This window comes from Populus trichocarpa, chromosome 13 (genome assembly GCF_000002775.5).
Source record: "Populus trichocarpa isolate Nisqually-1 chromosome 13, P.trichocarpa_v4.1, whole genome shotgun sequence".
NCBI classification, from domain to species: Eukaryota; Viridiplantae; Streptophyta; class Magnoliopsida; order Malpighiales; family Salicaceae; genus Populus; species Populus trichocarpa.
The window spans coordinates 13,470,793-13,490,958 of record NC_037297.2 but is presented as its reverse complement, the minus strand read 5'-3'; the positions used below and the strand labels follow the sequence as shown (position 1 = coordinate 13,490,958).

At 33.1% G+C, this 20,166-nt stretch overlaps 2 protein-coding genes across 2 annotated transcripts; both read right to left on the bottom strand.

The window, feature by feature from the left end:
• Positions 1-205: 205 nt before the first annotated feature.
• LOC18104593 (stearoyl-[acyl-carrier-protein] 9-desaturase, chloroplastic) lies at positions 206-5,859 on the bottom strand. The gene is made up of 3 exons (XM_024583667.2): positions 5,621-5,859; positions 1,802-2,306; positions 206-1,332 (listed from the first exon to the last, which is right to left on the bottom strand). The coding sequence occupies exons 1-3, from the start codon at positions 5,743-5,745 to the stop codon at positions 772-774; spliced, it is 1,191 nt and encodes a 396-aa protein (XP_024439435.2). The 5' UTR covers positions 5,746-5,859; the 3' UTR covers positions 206-771.
• A 6,914-nt stretch (positions 5,860-12,773) lies between these two features.
• On the bottom strand, positions 12,774-18,572 carry LOC18104592 (protein IQ-DOMAIN 14). The gene is made up of 6 exons (XM_006376381.3): positions 18,218-18,572; positions 16,913-17,071; positions 15,847-16,260; positions 15,206-15,439; positions 14,275-14,406; positions 12,774-13,703 (listed from the first exon to the last, which is right to left on the bottom strand). Exons 2-6 carry the CDS (start codon positions 16,985-16,987, stop codon positions 12,972-12,974), a joined length of 1,587 nt encoding a protein of 528 aa, XP_006376443.1. The 5' UTR covers positions 16,988-17,071; positions 18,218-18,572; the 3' UTR covers positions 12,774-12,971.
• Between the last annotated feature and the right edge of the window lie 1,594 nt (positions 18,573-20,166).

The window sequence follows — 20,166 nt, the reverse complement described above, 5'->3', positions numbered from 1 at the left end:
TTGGTTAAACAAGTACATAAAATAATAACAATTCATAATTCAAGAATTAGATAATATTTGTATAATCACAATACATAATACATTAATTAAGTTGAACGTTTTGGGGAAAAAAAACCCTTGATAAATTACTTTTTTTCATCAAGCAATGTATTAATCGATAAATAATTAATTTATCAATTAAATAATATCATGATTATTCAATAAATTTTCAAGACAGAAAAGATAATAAATTATATTTATAGAGGAATAACTACATGCGTAAAAAATCCAATAGAAAGTATAAAGTGCAGCATGTTTCAACTTTTGAATTCCAAAACGAGGACCAATATCATGTATGGCTCCATATCCATCGCATTATCCTATATTAAGAACAGTTCTTGTTCATCGGCAAGCTAGCCAAGATGGCAGCCGGGTTTCGCCTTATATCGAGGCCCACAGGTGGATATGAAAAGCTGCACCATGAAGATTGTCACCATCATCGTCAAAATTGCCAAGAAAGGATTATTTGCTTACACTCAGGACAAACACAGACTCACACAACAGACTACTTGAAAAGAACACAACATCAAAACTACAGCTACCCCCATCAGCATTCCCAGAGACAAACACACAAGAAACAACTGTATCTGCAACTACAACTTGACCAAACTCACTTCCCAACAAACTCCCTTCCCACAGACTAAAACTAAAGAGCTGCAAGACATATTGCACTTTGCAATTTCTGTTTCTGTGGTGAAGAGTGAAACTAACCATTGCTGTTGCATTTTGCACTCAGAGCTGCACTTGTCTATCAAAAATCCAACTGAAAGGAATGATGGGTCCTTGCTTGGCCCTCCCTTGAGCTCTTTCTTCCAGCTTTCTAATTCTTGGAGGTAACCCGCAGACATAGTCCTGAGCTTTTTTGCCCTCAGCAGAAAGTCCAGTCAATTTCTCCACCTTCCACCTGCCCACCAAGAATTCCAATATATCGGCATAGTCCTTGGCGGTGTAGACTCCAAGACGCTGTGCAACGGCTGAAAAGTGCTCAAAAAGGTTATCATCACTGCCATCATACATCAAGTGTGCAGGCATAGCAATTTTCTTCCTCATCATGTCAGCAAAAGCCATAACAGTTGCATCAGGATCAATCTCGAAGAGCTTTTCCACTATCTTTGTGTAGGCAGTCTCATGGCGCTTTTCGTCTGCAGCAATTATACCACATATCTGAGCCAATTTTATGTCTCCATGCTCCTTGGCATGTCTAGCAGTGTTCCCATGGGAGATGAAGGTTGCCCTCTCTTGGAAAGAAGTGTAGATGAACCCCAGGTAGGGACTATTTTCTGTCCGTGGATCCTATGAAAAGATACAAGAAAAGAAAATCAAATTAGAAAAAGGCACCTTCGAGACTAAATTGTCTGGTGATCGACTCCATGGATCCATATTATTAACTCTTATAAAGGTATCTAGATTTTGCTTCAAACGTAATCATAACAGGAGATTATTTTTTTCAGAAAATAAACCTATTAGCAGACCCAATTCTTCAATTTGCAGTGAATTAGATCGAGATTAAACTGCAATTAGAAATGCAGGCATATTGACTGGGTGGAAAATTAAACCACCACCAACCAGTAGAAATCAATTTACTATGCTAATGGCTGAATCCGCAACAGCAGAAACTTTTATGTGTGGTGAGCACCCAGAAGTGCATCACAATTGCTAATCGGACCAATGAAAAATCTATGAACATGTGGTCAAAGGAACAATTATGTTTCTTCTGTGAGCATGCATCTGAATATAAGAAAATTTACGACAAGGATCTCACCATTCCTGACCCAATTAAATATTGAATTGTCTTCTCAATTTGCCTCATGTCCACTCGCCCAGAGAGATAGAGATACTTGTTAAGAAGGTCACCATGCCTATTCTCTTCAGCGGTCCATGCCCTTGTCCAAATTGCCCATGATGAAAGGCTAGCACCTGTTTCATCACGAACTCCATCCAAGGTATTCAGCATTGTTTGATAAGTTGGAAGAGCTTCTTCTGTGACCATGTCTCCAACCAAAACAACAAAGTAATCATCTGGAAGCTCCTTTGCCCTCTCCCTGAGTTCCCTGACTTGTTCTTCAAATCCATCAGAGGCAGGATCGGGCAGAAAATCTTGTGGTTGCCAACATTTCTCAACTGGCTTCAGATGAACCAAGATGTTCTGATCAGCCCAATCCTCCAAAGATTTGAAGATTTCAATCTTTTGGGGTGGCATAGAATGTGTGACTTGTACATGCACCTCCCTAGGGGGCATAAAAGGCTTCTTGACACTCTCAACCTCCCTGCATTGAGTAGAAAGATTCAGGATTGTGTGCTTAATGTATAAATTGGATTTGTCTCAGGGATTAGACCAGCTTAATGCTTCTACACGGTGACACAATAGTATAATAGGTGCCATTATTTAATTAGTGACTGTTCCTGCATGGCCTGTTGTATAAGATACAATGAAAAAGAACACGAAGTGGAGAGAGGATATACGCAGAAATTGATTAGAAATTGGTTTTACTAATGTCAGGGCAGTTTGATGCAAGGTTGAGCACATGCTAAAGGTTTGAATATACAGTCTTCACTCACTTTGGCTAGAATCTCTCTCTTTTCTGGGGTAGCAGTGGAAAGAGAGTTAAAGACAGGCTTCCCTCTCTCCATTTATTGAATCTAAACTTCACTAATTGTTGCTCACACACTGTTCAATCTCCCTGGCAGACCTCTCACCTTATCACACCATAAACTCACATCTCCGGAATACAAATAAAAAAAAATAAAAGTGGATGTTCCCATTGTATAGCACTACCATCATCATAGGCCCAAAAGAAACCCATATTCTGGTTTGAAAATCAGAAACATAGTTATGGATTTATTTATCTTGATTATATAAAAAATGATCTTCGACCCTCATTCAATGTGTTGCACATTAACTAGCAAGTCCTCTAAGTTATAGTGTTAGCTGGTTGAGTGGAACATCAAACACAGCAGTGTAAGGCATCTTTGCTGAACAATTACTCTTCCTCCTTCTAAAGGTGGCCAATTGAAGATTGTTTATTTTAGGCGTAAACAAGAACCAAAGTAGAGTTTTCATACAAAACAGACTTTGCAAATGCCACAATCTATTATCAAGCCAAATGCCAGTATCACAACAACCACAGCAGAAAACAAGGGATAGAGGGAATCAAACATCTTATCAAATGATCTCATATGAAACAATCAAATGTTAGATTCACAGTCACAAAAAAGAAGGCAACCCATGAATTCCACCTCAAAAAGAAGAGCAACGTATAAAATAACATGCGACAAGAACACAAACAAGCAGCTGGCTTGCAGCTACCAAAAGCAAGAAAGTGGAAACGAATACGGAGACGAGTTGTAGGGAAAAGAGTTATTTGGTTCTTATCAACATGACATACAGCTACAAGTTAGATAATAGTCAACGCTCTCACCTATGGAACCAATGCAAGGGCTAAACATTTGGGATATCAAACTAGGTTCAACAACTTAAATACCCACTTGAAATAAACCAAAAAACAATATCTGCCTCATAAAGATGTCTGAAAAATATAATTATACTATATAGATCACCTAGTAGAAAAAAAAGGATAATAAATAAAAAATTAGCATCCAATGCAAAAATCATAAATTTAAAAGAAAACTGCTGAAGATCCTCAAAGATTAAAAATGAAATTCAAGTTCACCAAACCCCTCAAGTGAAAGAGAAATATTTCTGCACCACCTAAAAAACATGGCAAAAAGCTACTTGAAGAAAAGTCAAAGATTCACAACCTGTCAACCAGTGCAATAAAGGAATCTGTCTACTTAGCCACCCATTTTAAAGACTTCCACCAACTTGAATATCCTTTTTAGATGTAGATTCAACAACATTTAAAGAAAAAAAATGAACATGACAAGCAGAAAACGTACTACAAAAATTACATCTATCAGCCTAAAAATGTAATCATCGTGTTTGAATTGAACCACACGTAAAATTTTGCTACATAGATCACTCTACATATGTATGAGTCTAATAGAACTGACAGCAGGGAACAGAAAACAATGACCGCAGAAAAAGAATAATTCTCAAAGCATATAACAGCAGTAGAACCAGAATTACAAAACACCCCAGGTCACCTCTGGTAATGACCTGTCATAGTAATGTAAAGGACACGAATCATTCAATAAGCTAATAAATACAGAAAAAACTAACACAACAGAGTAAACATGAGCAAGCAACAAATGCACAAGCATGCAGCAATCATATGCAACATAGATTATAACGATGAATCAATCAAAATATTAAAATCAAATTGATAAACTTTCAGCCAGGTTTTTTATCCAGTGATCATTGAAAGTTCAAAGTTTTTGTCACCAAACACGTACACAAACAAGCACCCATATATGATACATCCAAGCATCTTACTTCATCCATCTCTAAAAACAAACACCAAAAGCTTCAGTGACACCGACAAAAATATAAAAACCTTTTGACATAAAATAAATGCTTCTTTTAATAGAAGAGAATCAATGCAAATGCTAACCTGGAATTCTAGAAACAAAGATATGGACAATATAACAAATATCTTAACCACCCCGTCACCGTCTAGCCAGAGAAGACAACCAGAAAAAAACGTGCTGACATTAAAACCACAGGCTATAAAGAAAACCACCAAACCAAAGAGAACCATCCCAACCACATATATGAATCAAGAGAAATAATAATAAATAATAAAGGAATTTCGATAGAATATGCCTTTAATGGCTCTAGTCATCATAAGCCAGAAAACGTTCGTAGAATCTTATGAAACCTAATTTCACAGACGGCAAAAAATTGACACCCCCCTCTCTCCTCTTAGTTGGTTTTTTCATAACATGCTAAAAACTCAAATGAATCAACATAATAAATGTCTTGCCATTTTAAATCCCAATAAAAAAAACTTTTTTCTAAAAAAAAAACGACAAGCATAGAATCATAATTTTTTATGCTATAAAAACAATAGAACCACCACTCCAACAATTTTTTTTTTAAAAAAAAAAATACTTCGATGTTAAAAAATAGACTATAAATACGAGAATGTTCAGTTGGACAATGTACAAACTTGAATTAAACTCTCAAAAAATAAAAACCTTTATAAAACAAATGTGAATACTTACTCGAAACAAAAAGGCACATCTCTGTGAATTCAAGTTATAGAAGCTAAATTTGAAGGGGACAACAATTAGAAGATGAATCAAAAGAGCATCGCAGGCAAAGAACAAAACTCATCTAGAACAGACCTGAAGCAACTTCCATTCAAATCAAATCAGGGCAAAACAACACATCACCACAGGCAAAGAACAAAAGCAAGGTCCATGATTATTAAAAAACTGTTGAAACTTTCAAATTTGATACCCAAAAATAGAAAAAAGTGTTTGAAGGCATAAACAACAAGATCACAAAACCACACACGAATAAGTAATGAACACAGAAGCCAAATTACAGTGAGGAAACAAAAACCCAGATCCAAAATCAGCTGAAAATCTTAAAAAACATGCAAAGATCCATGGTTTATAAGCAAAAGACAAAATGGGCATTGAAGAGAAAAAGAAACAGGGAAAGAAACCAACTCACTTGGTGCGAGAATTCAGGGTATATGCCATGCGAACCTTAGGAGATCTGAAGCTAGCCATTGGTGGAAGAGAAAACCCAGGTAACTTTTGAGATTGAGAGACAAAAGGATTGAGCTTGAGAGCCATTGCTTGCTGTTTTGTTTCTGTGTCCCAGGCTCAGTTTCCTCCACGAAGAAAAAACAAATCTTTTTTTAAGGAGAGAAAAAGAGCAGGGGAGAAAACAGTGAAGTAGTAAAAGTAGTGGGACTCAAGTGCCTTATTTATAGCAATTTACACACACACACACACACACACTTATATTTTAACACAATTACTTTTTTGCCCCACCATTTATTTCTCTCTACTTGCTTGTTAGGAGATCTTCAGGGCAATACTTTAATTTTTTTGTAGAATTGAAGCAAGGAAAAATAATTTTTTTATTCAAATATAATATTTTTTATATGGAGAGTATTTTTGGTTTTTTAAATTTGTACTCGGTTAAAAAAATATATTTTATAAAATTATTTTTCTTTACAAGATTTTTACTATTTTTTAAATAAAAAAAATTATTATATAAATAGTCGATAAAAAATGCCGTGTAAAATGTAAATTTAATTATAATAATAACTTTAAATCATGATCATTTATATATAGGAGGTTTAAGATTAATTATTAAGGTATTACTAGAGTGTTCTAAATCTTTAGTATAAAGTAGGGTTTATAAATAAATATTCCGATAGGTCATTTTTATGTGACTGAAAAAATAATATATCAAAAATTATTTAAACCTAATACAAAACGTATTTCTTGAAGAGAGAATTCAGCCAATATTTAAAAAAATCACACCAAAGTAATTTTTAAGCATAAACACCTCAAAGCACTATGAATTAGATAACATAATATGTCATTGAGTCGTGGCCTAGTGGGGGAAGGGACTTGTTCCCTTTCTCTGTAATCGGGTTCGATCCTCTCTGTGCATGTCTGTCACCCCGCAGTGCCTTACCTGTCTATTAGGTTTGCAGGGTGTTCAGTTGGTTCGGAGATTAGTCGTGATGTCCGTAAATTGGCTCGGACACCTCAAGTTATATAAAAAAAAATAGCAATAATATATCAACAGGTTGATGACAAAATCATGCGCTGTGTTTGTATTTAAGTCTAAACTAGCAATGAATTTATCAATGACCTAATGCACTGGAGGTTGATATTAGGGTTTCTGACAATAGCTAAGTTTGAACTACAATAAATAATTCAAGGCTTATTTAATATATGTTTTTGTAATATATGCCAGAGTCAAGTATGTGATCATACTCCTAGTCAAAATATACATGGTATAATAGCTTTTTTTGTGTAAATGATGTAACACGATAAGCATGAGGTATGATTCAAAGATATATTTGGACATTGCGCAAGCTGGTCCGGATATCCCGGGTTATCAAAAATAAAAAAAAAAGATATATTTGGACATGTTTGCAAGTTTTGATCATGGTGTGTGAGCATTTTCTTGGTAGAATTTTCTTGGATTTGCTTTCAGTAGTTGGTATGATGAAAGATTCAATGATTGATTGATTAGTGTAAGTTTTAAAGAGTTGGTTGGGTAATTCAATAGTTATATACTTAGGTAGGTAGTATTTAGCATTATGTTTTGGAAGTATTTTTTTTTAAAATTAAATTTTATTTTATTTTTTTACTTCAAATTAATATGTGTTTGATGTTTTTAGATCTAATATCAAAAATAATTTTAAAAAAATAAAAAAAAATATTAATTTAATGTGTTTTGGAAAAAAAAACAATTTGAAAAGCAACCGCAACCACACTCTCAAACATATTCTATTGGTCTACGGTTTGTCATGGGCGGAACTATTTTAAAAAAAATGTAAAAAAAAAAAACTAAGAGTGCAGGGATTTTCTTGTGGTGATATTGAACATGGACAAGAAGATATATCTTGAAATCCCTTGACTTGGATCTTTGTCTAGCGTGAGTTTTTAATTAAACTATATATAAGAGCTAAATCTATGTGAATTTGTTTATTTAGGGGGTTTTTGAAAGTGTGGTGGTGATTGTTTTTTAAAGTGTTTTTCGCTCAGAAATGTATCAAAATAATATTTTTTAAAAAAATTATTTTTGACATCAGCACATCAAAACAATCTGAAAACACCAAAAACGCTTTAAAAAAAAAAAAGCTCTAAATAGGTTCAAAGAAAACTTGAATTGCCAATGTTTATTTTGAAAAATTAGTATTGAACGATGAAACCTGAAAAAAAAAAGATAGAAAATAAAAAATAACATCAAGATATATCAACTTTTCAAACTCGTAACTTGAGTTATTAGACTATAAATAGCTTACATGAAAAAACAGTTAAACTTAATCCTCAACATTTGAACGACGAATTATCATTGTTATTACTATCATTATTACTACCATTAGTAATAAGTAAAATTATTATTATTATTATTACTATTACTATTACTACTAATATTATTACTACTGTTACTATAATAACATCAATATCTTTACTACTATTACTATTACTGTTACTACTATCATTGCTATTATTATTACTATTATTATCATTACTATTAGTATCAAATAATCTTCACATTAAAAAATATGTCGAAAATAATATAAAAGTATTATTTGACACCCATTAAAAATTGTTTTTTCTTGGTTACAAAAATCATTAGTTATTAAATTTTAACCATGTCACAGGACTCCTGCCTATTAAAGATGGGACAGAAAGAATATTAAAAACTCGATTTCACTAAAAAATAAATTAATCAAAGGTGTTGACGACAATGATTCAATCAAGACTGAAAATCACAGGCTCAAATTACACGGATTAGCAATATTTCACACACACACACACACACACACATAATATATATATATATATATATATATATATATATATATATATATATATATATATATATATATATATATATATATAATGGATAAGAATCAAATCTACGGGATTTCCTAAAACCAATCTCAATAAAATAAAATTAGAGAGACTCTTTTTATAATACAATCCCAAATTATTCATGTATGATGATGTAAAATGAGGTTAAGATTCGGGACAAAATGGTAAAAGAAAAGAAAATGATAAATAAACATGTCCCGCTCGTAAGTGTAGTGCAATAACTTCTGTTTTTTATTTATTTTAAAAGTATATTTTATTTGAAAAAATATAAAATAGAAAAAAAAACTAATTATTCATAATTGTTTGCATGGCTTTCATCTTCAGCTAGAGGTTTTTTTAGTTTTTTTTCTAGTGATTTTGATGTTTTAATATAAAAAACATTATTTTAATATAAAATTAACTTCTAATTACGAAATCCCAATCAATAAAGTTGAGTAATGTTTCTACCTTTCTATCACAATCAAGTCTCAAATCAAGGTATAAAAAGAAATATATTAAATTAATAATATATATATATATATTATTAATTTAATATATTTTTAAATAAAAAAATATAATAAAAAAATATCAAACAACATTATACCAAATATAACATTTTGTGTTGTTTTTCCACTAGAAAGCCCAGATGGACCTCTTCTTGTTCTTTCTTTTTTCGTGGCAAGCTGTCGTTTGTTTTCTTGCAGCTGTCCATCTGTCGACTTCCCATCACATGATGTTCCAAATTTTGTTCATTTTATGCTTTTCAAAAACAATTATTTTTTATTTATTTTTTACAATCCGAGAAAATCACTCAATTAAATTTATTTCTTATTCAGTCTATATCATATACAATTAATCATAGAAGAGAGTTTATTTTTCTTCTTTTTAAAAGGGCTCACTGTATTTTCTTTTCATTCTTAGTGTTGAAGGGATATATTGACGTGAGGTTGATTTAATTTTATTACAGATAAATAATATAACGATTGAGTTATTTTTAATTTTTTAATAATTTTATTACAGATTGATAATTTATTTAGCGGGGAGATTTATATATAAAATAAAAAGATTAATCAAGATACACGCAAATTGATCCAAACACCCATATTAATAAATAAAATATCATTAAGCCGTGAAATGTGGTTCGGGCTCATAGTAGGTGTTTGAGAGTATGTTTGTAGTTGTTTTTTAAAGTGTTTTTTATTTAGAAATGTATTAAAATAATATTATTTTTATTTTTTAAAAATTATTTTTGTTGTTAACATATCATAATAATTTAAAAACACTAGAAAAAATATCAATTTAAAATAAATAAAAAATAAATTTTTTTATTTTTTTAAAAAATTATTTTTAAAACACAAAAATAAATAATAATAATAATAAAGGAGTTGCCCTGTTAAGTATGTGTCGGTTAACCCATCACACTTTGCGATTAGATAGGGACGACTGACATAGAAGTCAATTAAGTTTTTGTCCTCTTTTAATTACTAGTTGCAATAGAATGACATCATGCTTATATTTTTAGGTTAAAATCTATATTATAGTTGTAAAACCTCACACGAATGTTCAGTTTGGGCAAGATCTAGAGGTTTTATCAATATTTTTTTAAAAAAATAAAAAAGTCAACGGATCAGGATCAGTCTCGAGTTTCGATCGCGTTAGCTTTTAGTGATTAATAGGTCTATGCAAGTTTTTGATCAAGTTAGTCAAGTTTGGTATTGCGGTTCAAATTATTAAATTTTTTTTGTCTATATATTTCTAATGGTAACATGATGTTTTCATCATAGCTCCAATATGTTTTTAATATTTTTTTGAAGATGTTGTTTTTTGTTTTTAAAATATAAAAAATTTAATTTAAAATTATTATGACAGAACACTACCTTAACAAACAAGGTATTAAAAAGCCGGCCTTAATGCTATACTTTTTTAACTTATAGAGTTCATACTTTGAAACTAACATCCATAAAAATTAATTAAATATCTTTAGATAGTTCAATGCAAGTTTTTTACCAAATTAGCTTGTGTTTTTTTCTTTTATTTTTGTTTAACCATTGATGATTTAAGTGTATTATACTTGCTACTTATAGTTTTAGAGATTGTTTGGCTGTGCGTTTCAACCTGCGTTTCGCCAAATTTTGAATTTTTTTTTTGTTAAAATTGAGTGCGGTTTGTACTTTTTGGATCGTTTTGATGTGCTGATGTTAAAAATGATTTTTAAAAAATAAAAAAACATCATTGACATGTATTTCAGCACGAAAAGCTATTTGAAAAGCAACCGCTACCACACTGCCAAACACACTCTTAGTAGTGGGTGACTCACTTTTCTATAATGATAAATATGATCCACTTAATTTATTATTAATGATTTTTTTAATTGGATTTATTTTATCTAGATATTTCCAATAATAATATAATGTCTTAATCAAAACTCCCTAATATCCTTTTTTTTTTTCATCTCTCTTGATATATAATTACTTTTTTTTTAGACGTACAAGCTATAATATATATTATGCTTTTCAGTCACCAATATTTTTAATTTACTATGCAAATCTTTAAAAAAATTCCTTTAAATACTATATATATATAATGTTATGTTCTAGAAAGCTATGGCCTATATCTATTATCTAACTGGTAGGCTAAATTTACTCGTGCAATGAATTTGCTTCTGATCCATCATTAAATAGCTAACAAAAAGTAGGCAGTAATTAAGATAACCTTAGATTCAGATGGTGTCGTTTTATGTTTACCACTGAGATCTTCTTAGGACTGTATATATCTTCTCTGTGTCGTTTTAACGGGATAACTTTTTATACATGGAAATTAAGAATTCATATAGTTTTTATTGTTCCGGTTTTAAAAAAATAATTTTTAAAAAATTATATAAATTATATATATATATTTTTAATCAATATCCAAGAAAGAGTGAAATCCATACAAAACTATATAATTGTTTCATTAACTAAATTTGATTGAATTTGTAATTGGAATAAAATGCAGCTACCACCATAATATAAAAAAGATCCCAAGTAAATAATAATATAAACAAGAATTTAATTATTATTTCGAGGCGATATCTTCTAAGTAGAGTATAAAAATTTATTTTAAGATTACGACACAAACACATCAATAAAAAAAATAGCATTAAAAGCCAGCTTTAATGTTATTGAGATATCCAAATCAGCTTCTGCGCAGCCCAACTCATTTTCATTATCTAAAATTAAATGTTATCCCTTTCTTAACTTTAAGAGTTCATACTTTGAAACTAACGTCCATAAAAACTAATTAAATATCTTTAGAGATTTGTTTTCAAGTTCATGGAACGATCTGAAGATTCCCTTGACATCTAACCCAAGAAAAAACCAAGCAAGGAGCAAAATGGGAGGGTAGGCGGCAGAGATATTGGCTCCATCGTCTTCCTGCTTGGGGCCTTCTCACTTTTCTGCTCTCCCCAAGTTTTCTCTCTGGATTTAACCCACAGATGATAAATATCCTGAGCTTCTCATCCCTTTGCTCGAGAGTCCAGTTAAGTTCTCCACGTCCATGGAGCCACCGTCTACAAGTTTCAATATTCTTACCGCCGGGATACACTACAGACCACCCCCCAATACTCTAAAAATGCGTGAAAAATGTGATCGGCACAGAGGCATGGTGCTGTGGGTGTATTATTTCATGACTTTTGACGGCTTGGAGACTGAAGTCTAGTTGTCGTGTTTTACAGCATAGGTGCCAAAAGTCTAGGCAAGGTACCGAAAGTCCAGTAAAGCTGCAAAGGCAGCCTATTTTGTGATCATTTGGCGCTGAATTTGAGACTAGGATTGAACACAAGAAGTCATATTAGACTGCTAATGAAAATGGAAAAAGCAAGCACTAGACAAAAAAAATAGGAATGGTAATGGTTAGTAAAAATTACATAAAAATAACACTTTTTTTTATTTTTAAAAATTATTTTTAATATAAACATATCATAACCAATCAATATACCTAATCAATATACCCTTTGAAAATTGCAAAGCTAAAAGAGATTAAATATCAGGCTCAGATGTCAAAAAAAGGGAAGGGTAAAAATGATGGTGTTAGGACATGGGGCCAGAAAGAAGTTGCCGACACTTTCAGTGAAAAAAATAGGGCGTGGGAGTTCAAGTGAAAACCATATTCTAGCAGCCACTGTATTTTCCTAGTCAGGGATTCAGGGTTCTTCTCTTTTAGAAGGAATGATTTTCCCTCTTCACGAAGAACAACACGACATCTACTACTTGTCATCAAGAAAAGATAAAATGTTTAAAGCAATCCAAAAAATGTCATGGTATTTCTTTTTTCTTTAAAGCAAACCCTGTTACATTCAAACCATCATCTCCTATTTGTATCTTTATTATGTTTTACATCAGTATTTTGTAGCTTGATATCACCATACACTCAATCAAATAACACGAAAGATGTGGGAAAAAAAAGGTGTTAAAAAGATGAGGGGAAAAAAATCACACAAATCGGTTAAATGGCCTTCGTCCAACCGTAGCAGGCATCGAGACGGTTGAATCCACACTCAAATCTCCTATGGATTGAAGTGACTGATGCTTATCTAAACCCCTTTGAGAGCTTGAATCCTTGCTGGTGAAGAAGGAGCCTTTGTTCCACTTGAAAGATCCAATGCCTTGTGTAAGAGGGAACGAGAGTCTCCTCTTTTCACTGTTTGGGGTCCCTGGAAACCTCTCTTTGGGATTACTATAAGCTCTTGTTTTTGCCTTGGCTGAGGCCGTAGGAGTCATGTAGTTTGGCACTGAAAATGGTGGGCAGCTCGTGAGGCTATCGTCATCCTTCAATGGCAAGTCGAAAGGAGAATTCCCTCCACTGGCTCTTGCTCTTGAATATCTTGACAAGCTAGGGCTGTTTGCTTGTGGAGTTCTAAGTAGAGGAGTTCGCGCTGGTCTTGTTGACACAAATGCAGTTGATTTTGAGGATCTCGGTGTGGGAGTATCCATATTATCAAACCCCAGATGTTGTTGCTTGTGGCTACTTGATGGGGGTCTTGGGCTAGGCTTTATCTCTGAATGTGGCCTTGGCGGTGTAAGTTGAAAATTCTTCAAGGCTTGGCTTTCAGGAGGATTCGTTGGAGGTAGCTGACGTTCTAACCAGTTCCACCACCATGGAAATCCATTGGAACGGATATCCATGAGAGATGACTGAGCAGATTTTGGTGAGGCTTTCCACAGCTGTTGGAAAACAGAAAACAAATATACTAAGATGTATTCCTTTTCTTCAAAGCATACTACGTAGCTTCATGGTAGCATCAGTCATGATAATTTCAATTAATTCCCAAGATGATCCAGGCAATAACCCAACACTACGGGATCAATGGGTAGGTGCAAGTCTTGCACAGGGTAATAACTCTGGGTCTTGAAGTTCATATATCATGAACAATTGTGTCTCCAGGTCATTGTTCTTTGACTTAAAGTTTCAGAGAACATATTGTCCTAGCTGAAATCAAGCTAATAGAATTGAGAAATGTCATCCCTGATAGCTTATCTTGCAACCCTTCTATGATTTGTTTCTCATGCAATTGGGTTATATTCTTTATAACAAACAATCTTCAAAACTACATAATTACAGTGCTTACAATGAGATCTAGCAATCTAAACTCAACAGTAAATGTTAAATTAATTTCCTAAACAGTATGTTAAAGCAAAATTGAAATATGATTGTAACCAAAAGAAAAAAAGAAAAGAAATGAAGAAAATGAGCTACAAAGTTTTTGGAGGTAAGAGAGCCATTTAGTGCAAATACCTGGTGGGAATACGAATACGCCATGGCCCTTTCTCTCTTGACGACTGCCTCCACCTTTCTCTGCAACCTTGCGTCAATTTCCTCCTTCGTCAGAACGCTGTCATCCCAGTCTTCACTATTACCTGCCTCAGGCTATACCAATACCCCCAGTTATTACTGAACAGACACAGAAGCAAATATATCGCTGCCTTTATTTAGACGACGACGACGACAACAACAATAAAATCACTCTTTCATTAACAAGGAGGCTGTCGTCCCAGTCTTCACTATTACCTGCCTCAGGCTATACCAATACCCCCAGTTATTACTGAACAGACACAGAAGCAAATATAATGCTGCCTTTATTTAGACGACGACGACAACAACAATAACAATAAAATCACTCTTTCATTAACAAGTTAAAGACATAATTTAGCATTACTTCCAATGGACAACCTAGTGGCTAAGATTTGTGATTTCTATGTGGAGTTTGAGGTTCAAATCCTGGGCGGGTGGGGAGGAGGGCTACCCTCCATTGTGTAGCCCAAGGGCTGTTGAACCTCCTTTGCATTCGAATACAGGATGTACTTAAACATTGCTCTGAGTGAGAAGTGCTGAGATCTTTCCTCTAAAGGAGCCATGCATTGATCAGAGGGATAATACCCAACATGTTCCATGGAAGTACCATGGCCTAAAGAAAAAGGCAGAGTTTCTTTTGATTACCTGTTACCAACAAACAGGGCACCAAGACATATTGCTTCAAGTGTAAGGCAGAGACCAAAACCATGCATCTGAAATTGGAGGCCAAACCTAACTTGCAGGTTTTAGGTGAGATACTTATTTTTAACCCACGCAAATTTATACTGATTAACACATTGATCTAGGTTCTCAGACATATAGCTCCTTAATGGAATGGAAAGAAACATAACCATGAGTCAAAAAATGGACTTACCGACTGGCCCCATTTGCCCAAGGTACCATCCACTTCTTTATCATTTTTGTTTTGAGCTTGACGTCGTGCTTGGTTTTCTAACATTTGGATCCTCCGTGACTGAATCTGAGACTGGACCCGAACCAAGAGCTGCATGTATTTCATTGCATTCATCGTCTGCCGCTTCACATTCTGTCCTCTTATCACTCCTTGAAGCCTCACAAGACCCTTCAAAGCTCTGAAGCTCCTCCTTGCCTTCATGACAAGTACCACATAGTATCAGTTTGACAATATTCCAAATGAATGAGGCGTGCAAGAATGCTATAGGATTGCCTATAATGTTAAATTTGGGATATTTAAAAGCAAAGGCACCCGCAATCATCAGCCAGAAAAATGGCAAAAGATATGGCACAAAAGCTGCAAAAGATAAATTGCAAGATTCTGGGTAAAAATCCCATTCTGGCAGTCATTTATGTGTGTATATGATTACTTGTATAGATCAACTTCCCAAATGAAATCTTAAAATGAGGAATTCTATAGAGCCACAAATATCAACAACAGATATTTTTGCTTTTCAGCACACATGATAGCCAGATTTCTTGTTATTTTTCTTGATCAAGTTTTCCGTATTATGCAAGCTACAAGTGAGAAGAGAATCTTACAACATAGCCTCTATAGGCTGCTTGGATCTTGGTTGCTGAAGCATGATGGTTTCTTAGAGTTGGTTCTGGTCTGTAATATATCTCCTTATGGCGTTGAGCATTCCTAGGAGAAGCTGCTCTAGGAGAAGCAACCCTTGGAGATGCAGCTCTAGGGGAAGCAGCTCTTGGAGAGGTGACTCTTTGAGAAGCAACCCTCGGAGAAGCAGATCTTGGAGGCACAAAGGGTGGTGTAGTCGGTTGCTCAGGAGGTGTGGGAGGCCTGAAAATTAATTTATGCTCTCTTTCAGCCTCATCCAAAATTTTCTCGATACTACTTGGTTCTCTAAACAGGGGAATGAATGAAGTGGTCTCTCCATGTCTTAGTTTTCCACGACCCTTCTTCTTCTTTTCTTTTGCGCTTCTCTTATCTGATTCCTGCAAGGTAATTAGCAGAAAAGAGGATGGGTTTTCAATCCTGCAAGCAGTTTGCAAGTAAATACTGTGCATGAAGAAGCAAAGAATGCTATCATTTTCAATCCAAATAAAAACTAAATGAGAAATGGGCAAGAAAATCTAAAATACCAAGCATGAACAACAAACATTAAATGTCATGAAACAGGTTACGTAATTTTTTCTCTTCCTATACAATGGAGACATGTAGAAGGCCATGAGTGAGTAAAAAATGAAAGCAGCCTGGTACACGTTCTGCTTCATCAATTCAGGATGGTGCATCTTCAAACAATGATGATAACATACATTTGGACAATTTTCATCAAAGGTTTTCAATCTTTCCAAACTCAATATAGATATGTGCATTTTATTAGCATCAAAAACAAAAACTTCAATTTAGCAAGAATCAGTTGTCTTTCAGGATACAACTTAATAGGCCATGAAGATTACTGAATTGAAGTTAAACATATAACCATTATCATAACAATCTGAACTCATTTTCCTCCAAAGATTGAGAAAAATGATATGATAAACCAAACAAATCCTGTAAAGAACCCAACAAAATACATTTTAGGTCAGGCAAAACTCATTTTGAAAGAAGCTGATTTCAAATACAGCATCAGGAATAGCAACTTACATTAGCTAGTTTGTCCTTGGAGTTTGGTAGAAAGACCCTCTTGATTGCTGAAAACCAACTCCCTTTCTTTCCCATGTTCCTAGCATTACTGTCTCCACCCAGATGAGGAAATGAATCGCACAATTAACTGCCTGTAGGACCAAATGAATCTGCGCTTACCTGTGCATGCATGTACTAGGTTACGAATCTACGCATATCATAGCACAATAAAAATATGGATGCAAGGAAAAGCAACATTAACCAGTAAACGAAGAATTTAGGTGGAATCATTCAGATATGAAGGTTATTATTATATAGCTGACCACACACCAATGAAAGACTACACTGCAAGAAAATACGAGTTGAAATTCTACCAGATAAACACACGAAGATGGAATTTGAATCTTCACGACTTCTGTTTTTAACAGGTATATTAGCTAGATGGTCTTAACCAAGGAAAAACATGGTGAAAGAAACTAGATTTGAGACGGATAATTAGCAAATAGTTACAACAACTGCAATCGACTAGCTCGATGACAAAATTCCCTCAAGTTATCAGTTGAAGAATTCACATACAGACATACACTCAGACCCAGATACAGTATAAATAAGAAAAAAATACCAGGAATCTGCATGCTAGATTCAGATCATTTATGCCAAAGAACAAAGACACCCTCCATCTTTTCATGTCACAATCAAATAAATGGATTAAGCTCCAACTCAGTTTGTCAATCAAGGGGTAAACTTAAAGAGGTCAAAGTTGGTTATATATACAAACAAACACAAATTGCCAAAGCAAAAACTATTTATGAAAACAACCATGAAAGATAACTATTATTTTTTTAATGAATAAAAAAACTAGAGAAACAAATCCTGGATAGAACTTGATAAACTCCCCTTGTACAAGGTTGTCTGTCCAAAACCAGGTAAGAAAAACAGTTAAATTCTGGAACCATCCAGGAATTAAGAGAAAGAGAGAGATTTAAGGGGTTCGAAACTAAGAGAGAAATTTTTTTATATATATAGTTTTAAAGAAAATTAAAACTCTTCAAGGAAACAAAATCTGACACTTGAAAGACAAAAGGGGATCCCAAGACAGATGAAGGAATTTAATAAGAAAAAAATCAACTTATGATCACCAACAGTACCAATCTCTCTAAAAAGGAGAAAAATTTCACCTTTTAAACCTCTACACAGCCCTTTACATCTCCATAGAATAAACACAATTACCATGCAACAAAAAGATCACAACAGAAACACCATAATTCACACAGGCCTCAAAATTGCAGAAGCTTACATGAACAGAAGAACTCACAGGGAACATACCTTGTAATTAAAGAAGACCCAGTTTTGCAGACCTAAAAACAAAGGCTGTTTACAAACAACATCTTGATTGATTCTTCTGTTTTCTTTTGAAATCTTTTTACATATGATATAATACACACACAACACACTAGTGTATATATATTTCTTTAGTTTTTGCTCTTGTGTCCCTCCTTTTTCTTTCTTTTTGAGCTTCTTTGAATCAGGTTCTTGGTGCTTGCTTGTATGAATTTTCAACTTTTCTTTATCACCTTTCACCTTTTGTTGGATTTATGAATTTTTTTTTTCCTTTTGGCTAAATGATCATGATTACGAGAGAGAGAGAGAGAGAGAGAGAGGTGAGAGTTAACCACTTTGTCACTCAATGTGGCCAGCAACTTCAGCTAACTTTACTTAAATGGGAAGACTATTTTCGACAGCGACAATCCCACAGTTTGGTTTGGTACTCTCTCTAACATTTGTTTTGCTTATTCATTCAGTACTGTTACCTTTACACCTTACTATTATTTTTCATTCGAATCATATTTAAAAACAAAAACAAAAACAAAACATTTAAAATAATATTATTTAAAAAATAAAAAATAAAAATTTCACTACTTGGCAAAGATTAGACTACAAGTTAAAGATGTTTCTTTTGGGTTTCAGAAATAGTTTTAAAAAATAAATAAAAAATTTATTTTTTGCTTTGTTTAAAAGTATGTTTTGTTTTCAAATCGTTTTGATTTGCTGGTATTAAAAATAAATTTTAAAAAATAAAATATATATTTTTAATGTATTTGTAAATAAAAAAACAACCATTACCATAAAATCGAACAAGCTTAAAGGTGTTACAAGCGCTATATATTAATTTATAATTCGATCAAGATACGAGGAAGATATATAGATTCTTAATGGCATGTGAATTGCTTAAGGAGAAAGTGTCGCACTGCTTTCTAAAATTTAAAGATAATAGTTTTATACTTTGTAATCATTTATATACCGGTTTATAAATAGGTTGGAGAGCTGTGGTTGTGTAAGATATTAGTTTTGTGTATAATATGCAAGTTTTGTGCATAGCACACACCAACGTACTTGTGTGTATCATTTCGAGTTAATGAAAGATCAAGATTGATTCATATAATAATTTGTGTATTTGTATATGTCATGTTTTTTCTACTTGTGTATTTTTCTTGTCTCGTAACATGGGAGAGTACGCGAAAATCTTTTGGTGATGAGAAATACTTAGTTGTTAGGTAAACATTAATGAATTAATAGAGAAAATACTAAATCTGAGAGAAGGTTGGGCTATCATATAAAAATTAAAAAAATTTGATGAGAAACTAACCTTATAACAAAAACAATTAAAAAAACATTGAGATCGAAAAGGCCATTACAAAGACAACATCAACTCAAAAAATAAATCATCTCCACGCTCTCAAATAAAAAAGAAAATAACATAAATATGCAACCATTAAAAAACAAATTGCAGCACGAAAAAAAATACAAAATTACCTATGCATGATTAGTTATTGTAATTATCACTATAAACGAACAATAATTATATGGCATTTAAAAAAATATAAATTATGTTTAAAAAAAATCCATACATTATTTATAATAAAATTATGCACAGGAAAGGTGTGAACTCCCACACACGCACAGGTAACCGGGCAGTTAAAGGTGCATTTGGCATGCAGTGGTGCGAAAAAGAAAATAAATTAAGTTTTTAGAAAACTCTTCACATCTTTTCTTGCCTCATATTTGGAAATGAAATATTCAATAATCAGGTGAATTTTGTCGGGCCAAATGCCATTTAATAAGCTCTACAAGTATTATTTATTTCTAAATCATAGCATACATACTTATAGTTATGAATAGGATATTTAAAAATTAATTAATTCTATGAGTCAGTTTAACTAATCAGATTTTAGATTTGTTTCTTAATGATCAAGAGTTCGAGTCTTCTCAGGATC

Coding starts and splice junctions, on each gene's coding strand:
- LOC18104592 (XM_006376381.3), bottom strand. CDS start 16,987: ATGGGAAAGAAAGGGAGTTGGTTTTCAGCAATCAAGAGGGTCTTTCTA. Junction 16,261..16,912: donor CCAAGGACAAACTAGCTAAT/GTAAGTTGCTAT, acceptor ATTACCTTGCAG/GAATCAGATAAGAGAAGCGC. Junction 14,407..15,205: donor TGGGCAAATGGGGCCAGTCG/GTAAGTCCATTT, acceptor GTATTGGTATAG/CCTGAGGCAGGTAATAGTGA.
- LOC18104593 (XM_024583667.2), bottom strand. CDS start 5,745: ATGGCTCTCAAGCTCAATCCTTTTGTCTCTCAATCTCAAAAGTTACCT. Junction 2,307..5,620: donor ACCCTGAATTCTCGCACCAA/GTGAGTTGGTTT, acceptor TACTCAATGCAG/GGAGGTTGAGAGTGTCAAGA. Junction 1,333..1,801: donor ATTTAATTGGGTCAGGAATG/GTGAGATCCTTG, acceptor ATCTTTTCATAG/GATCCACGGACAGAAAATAG.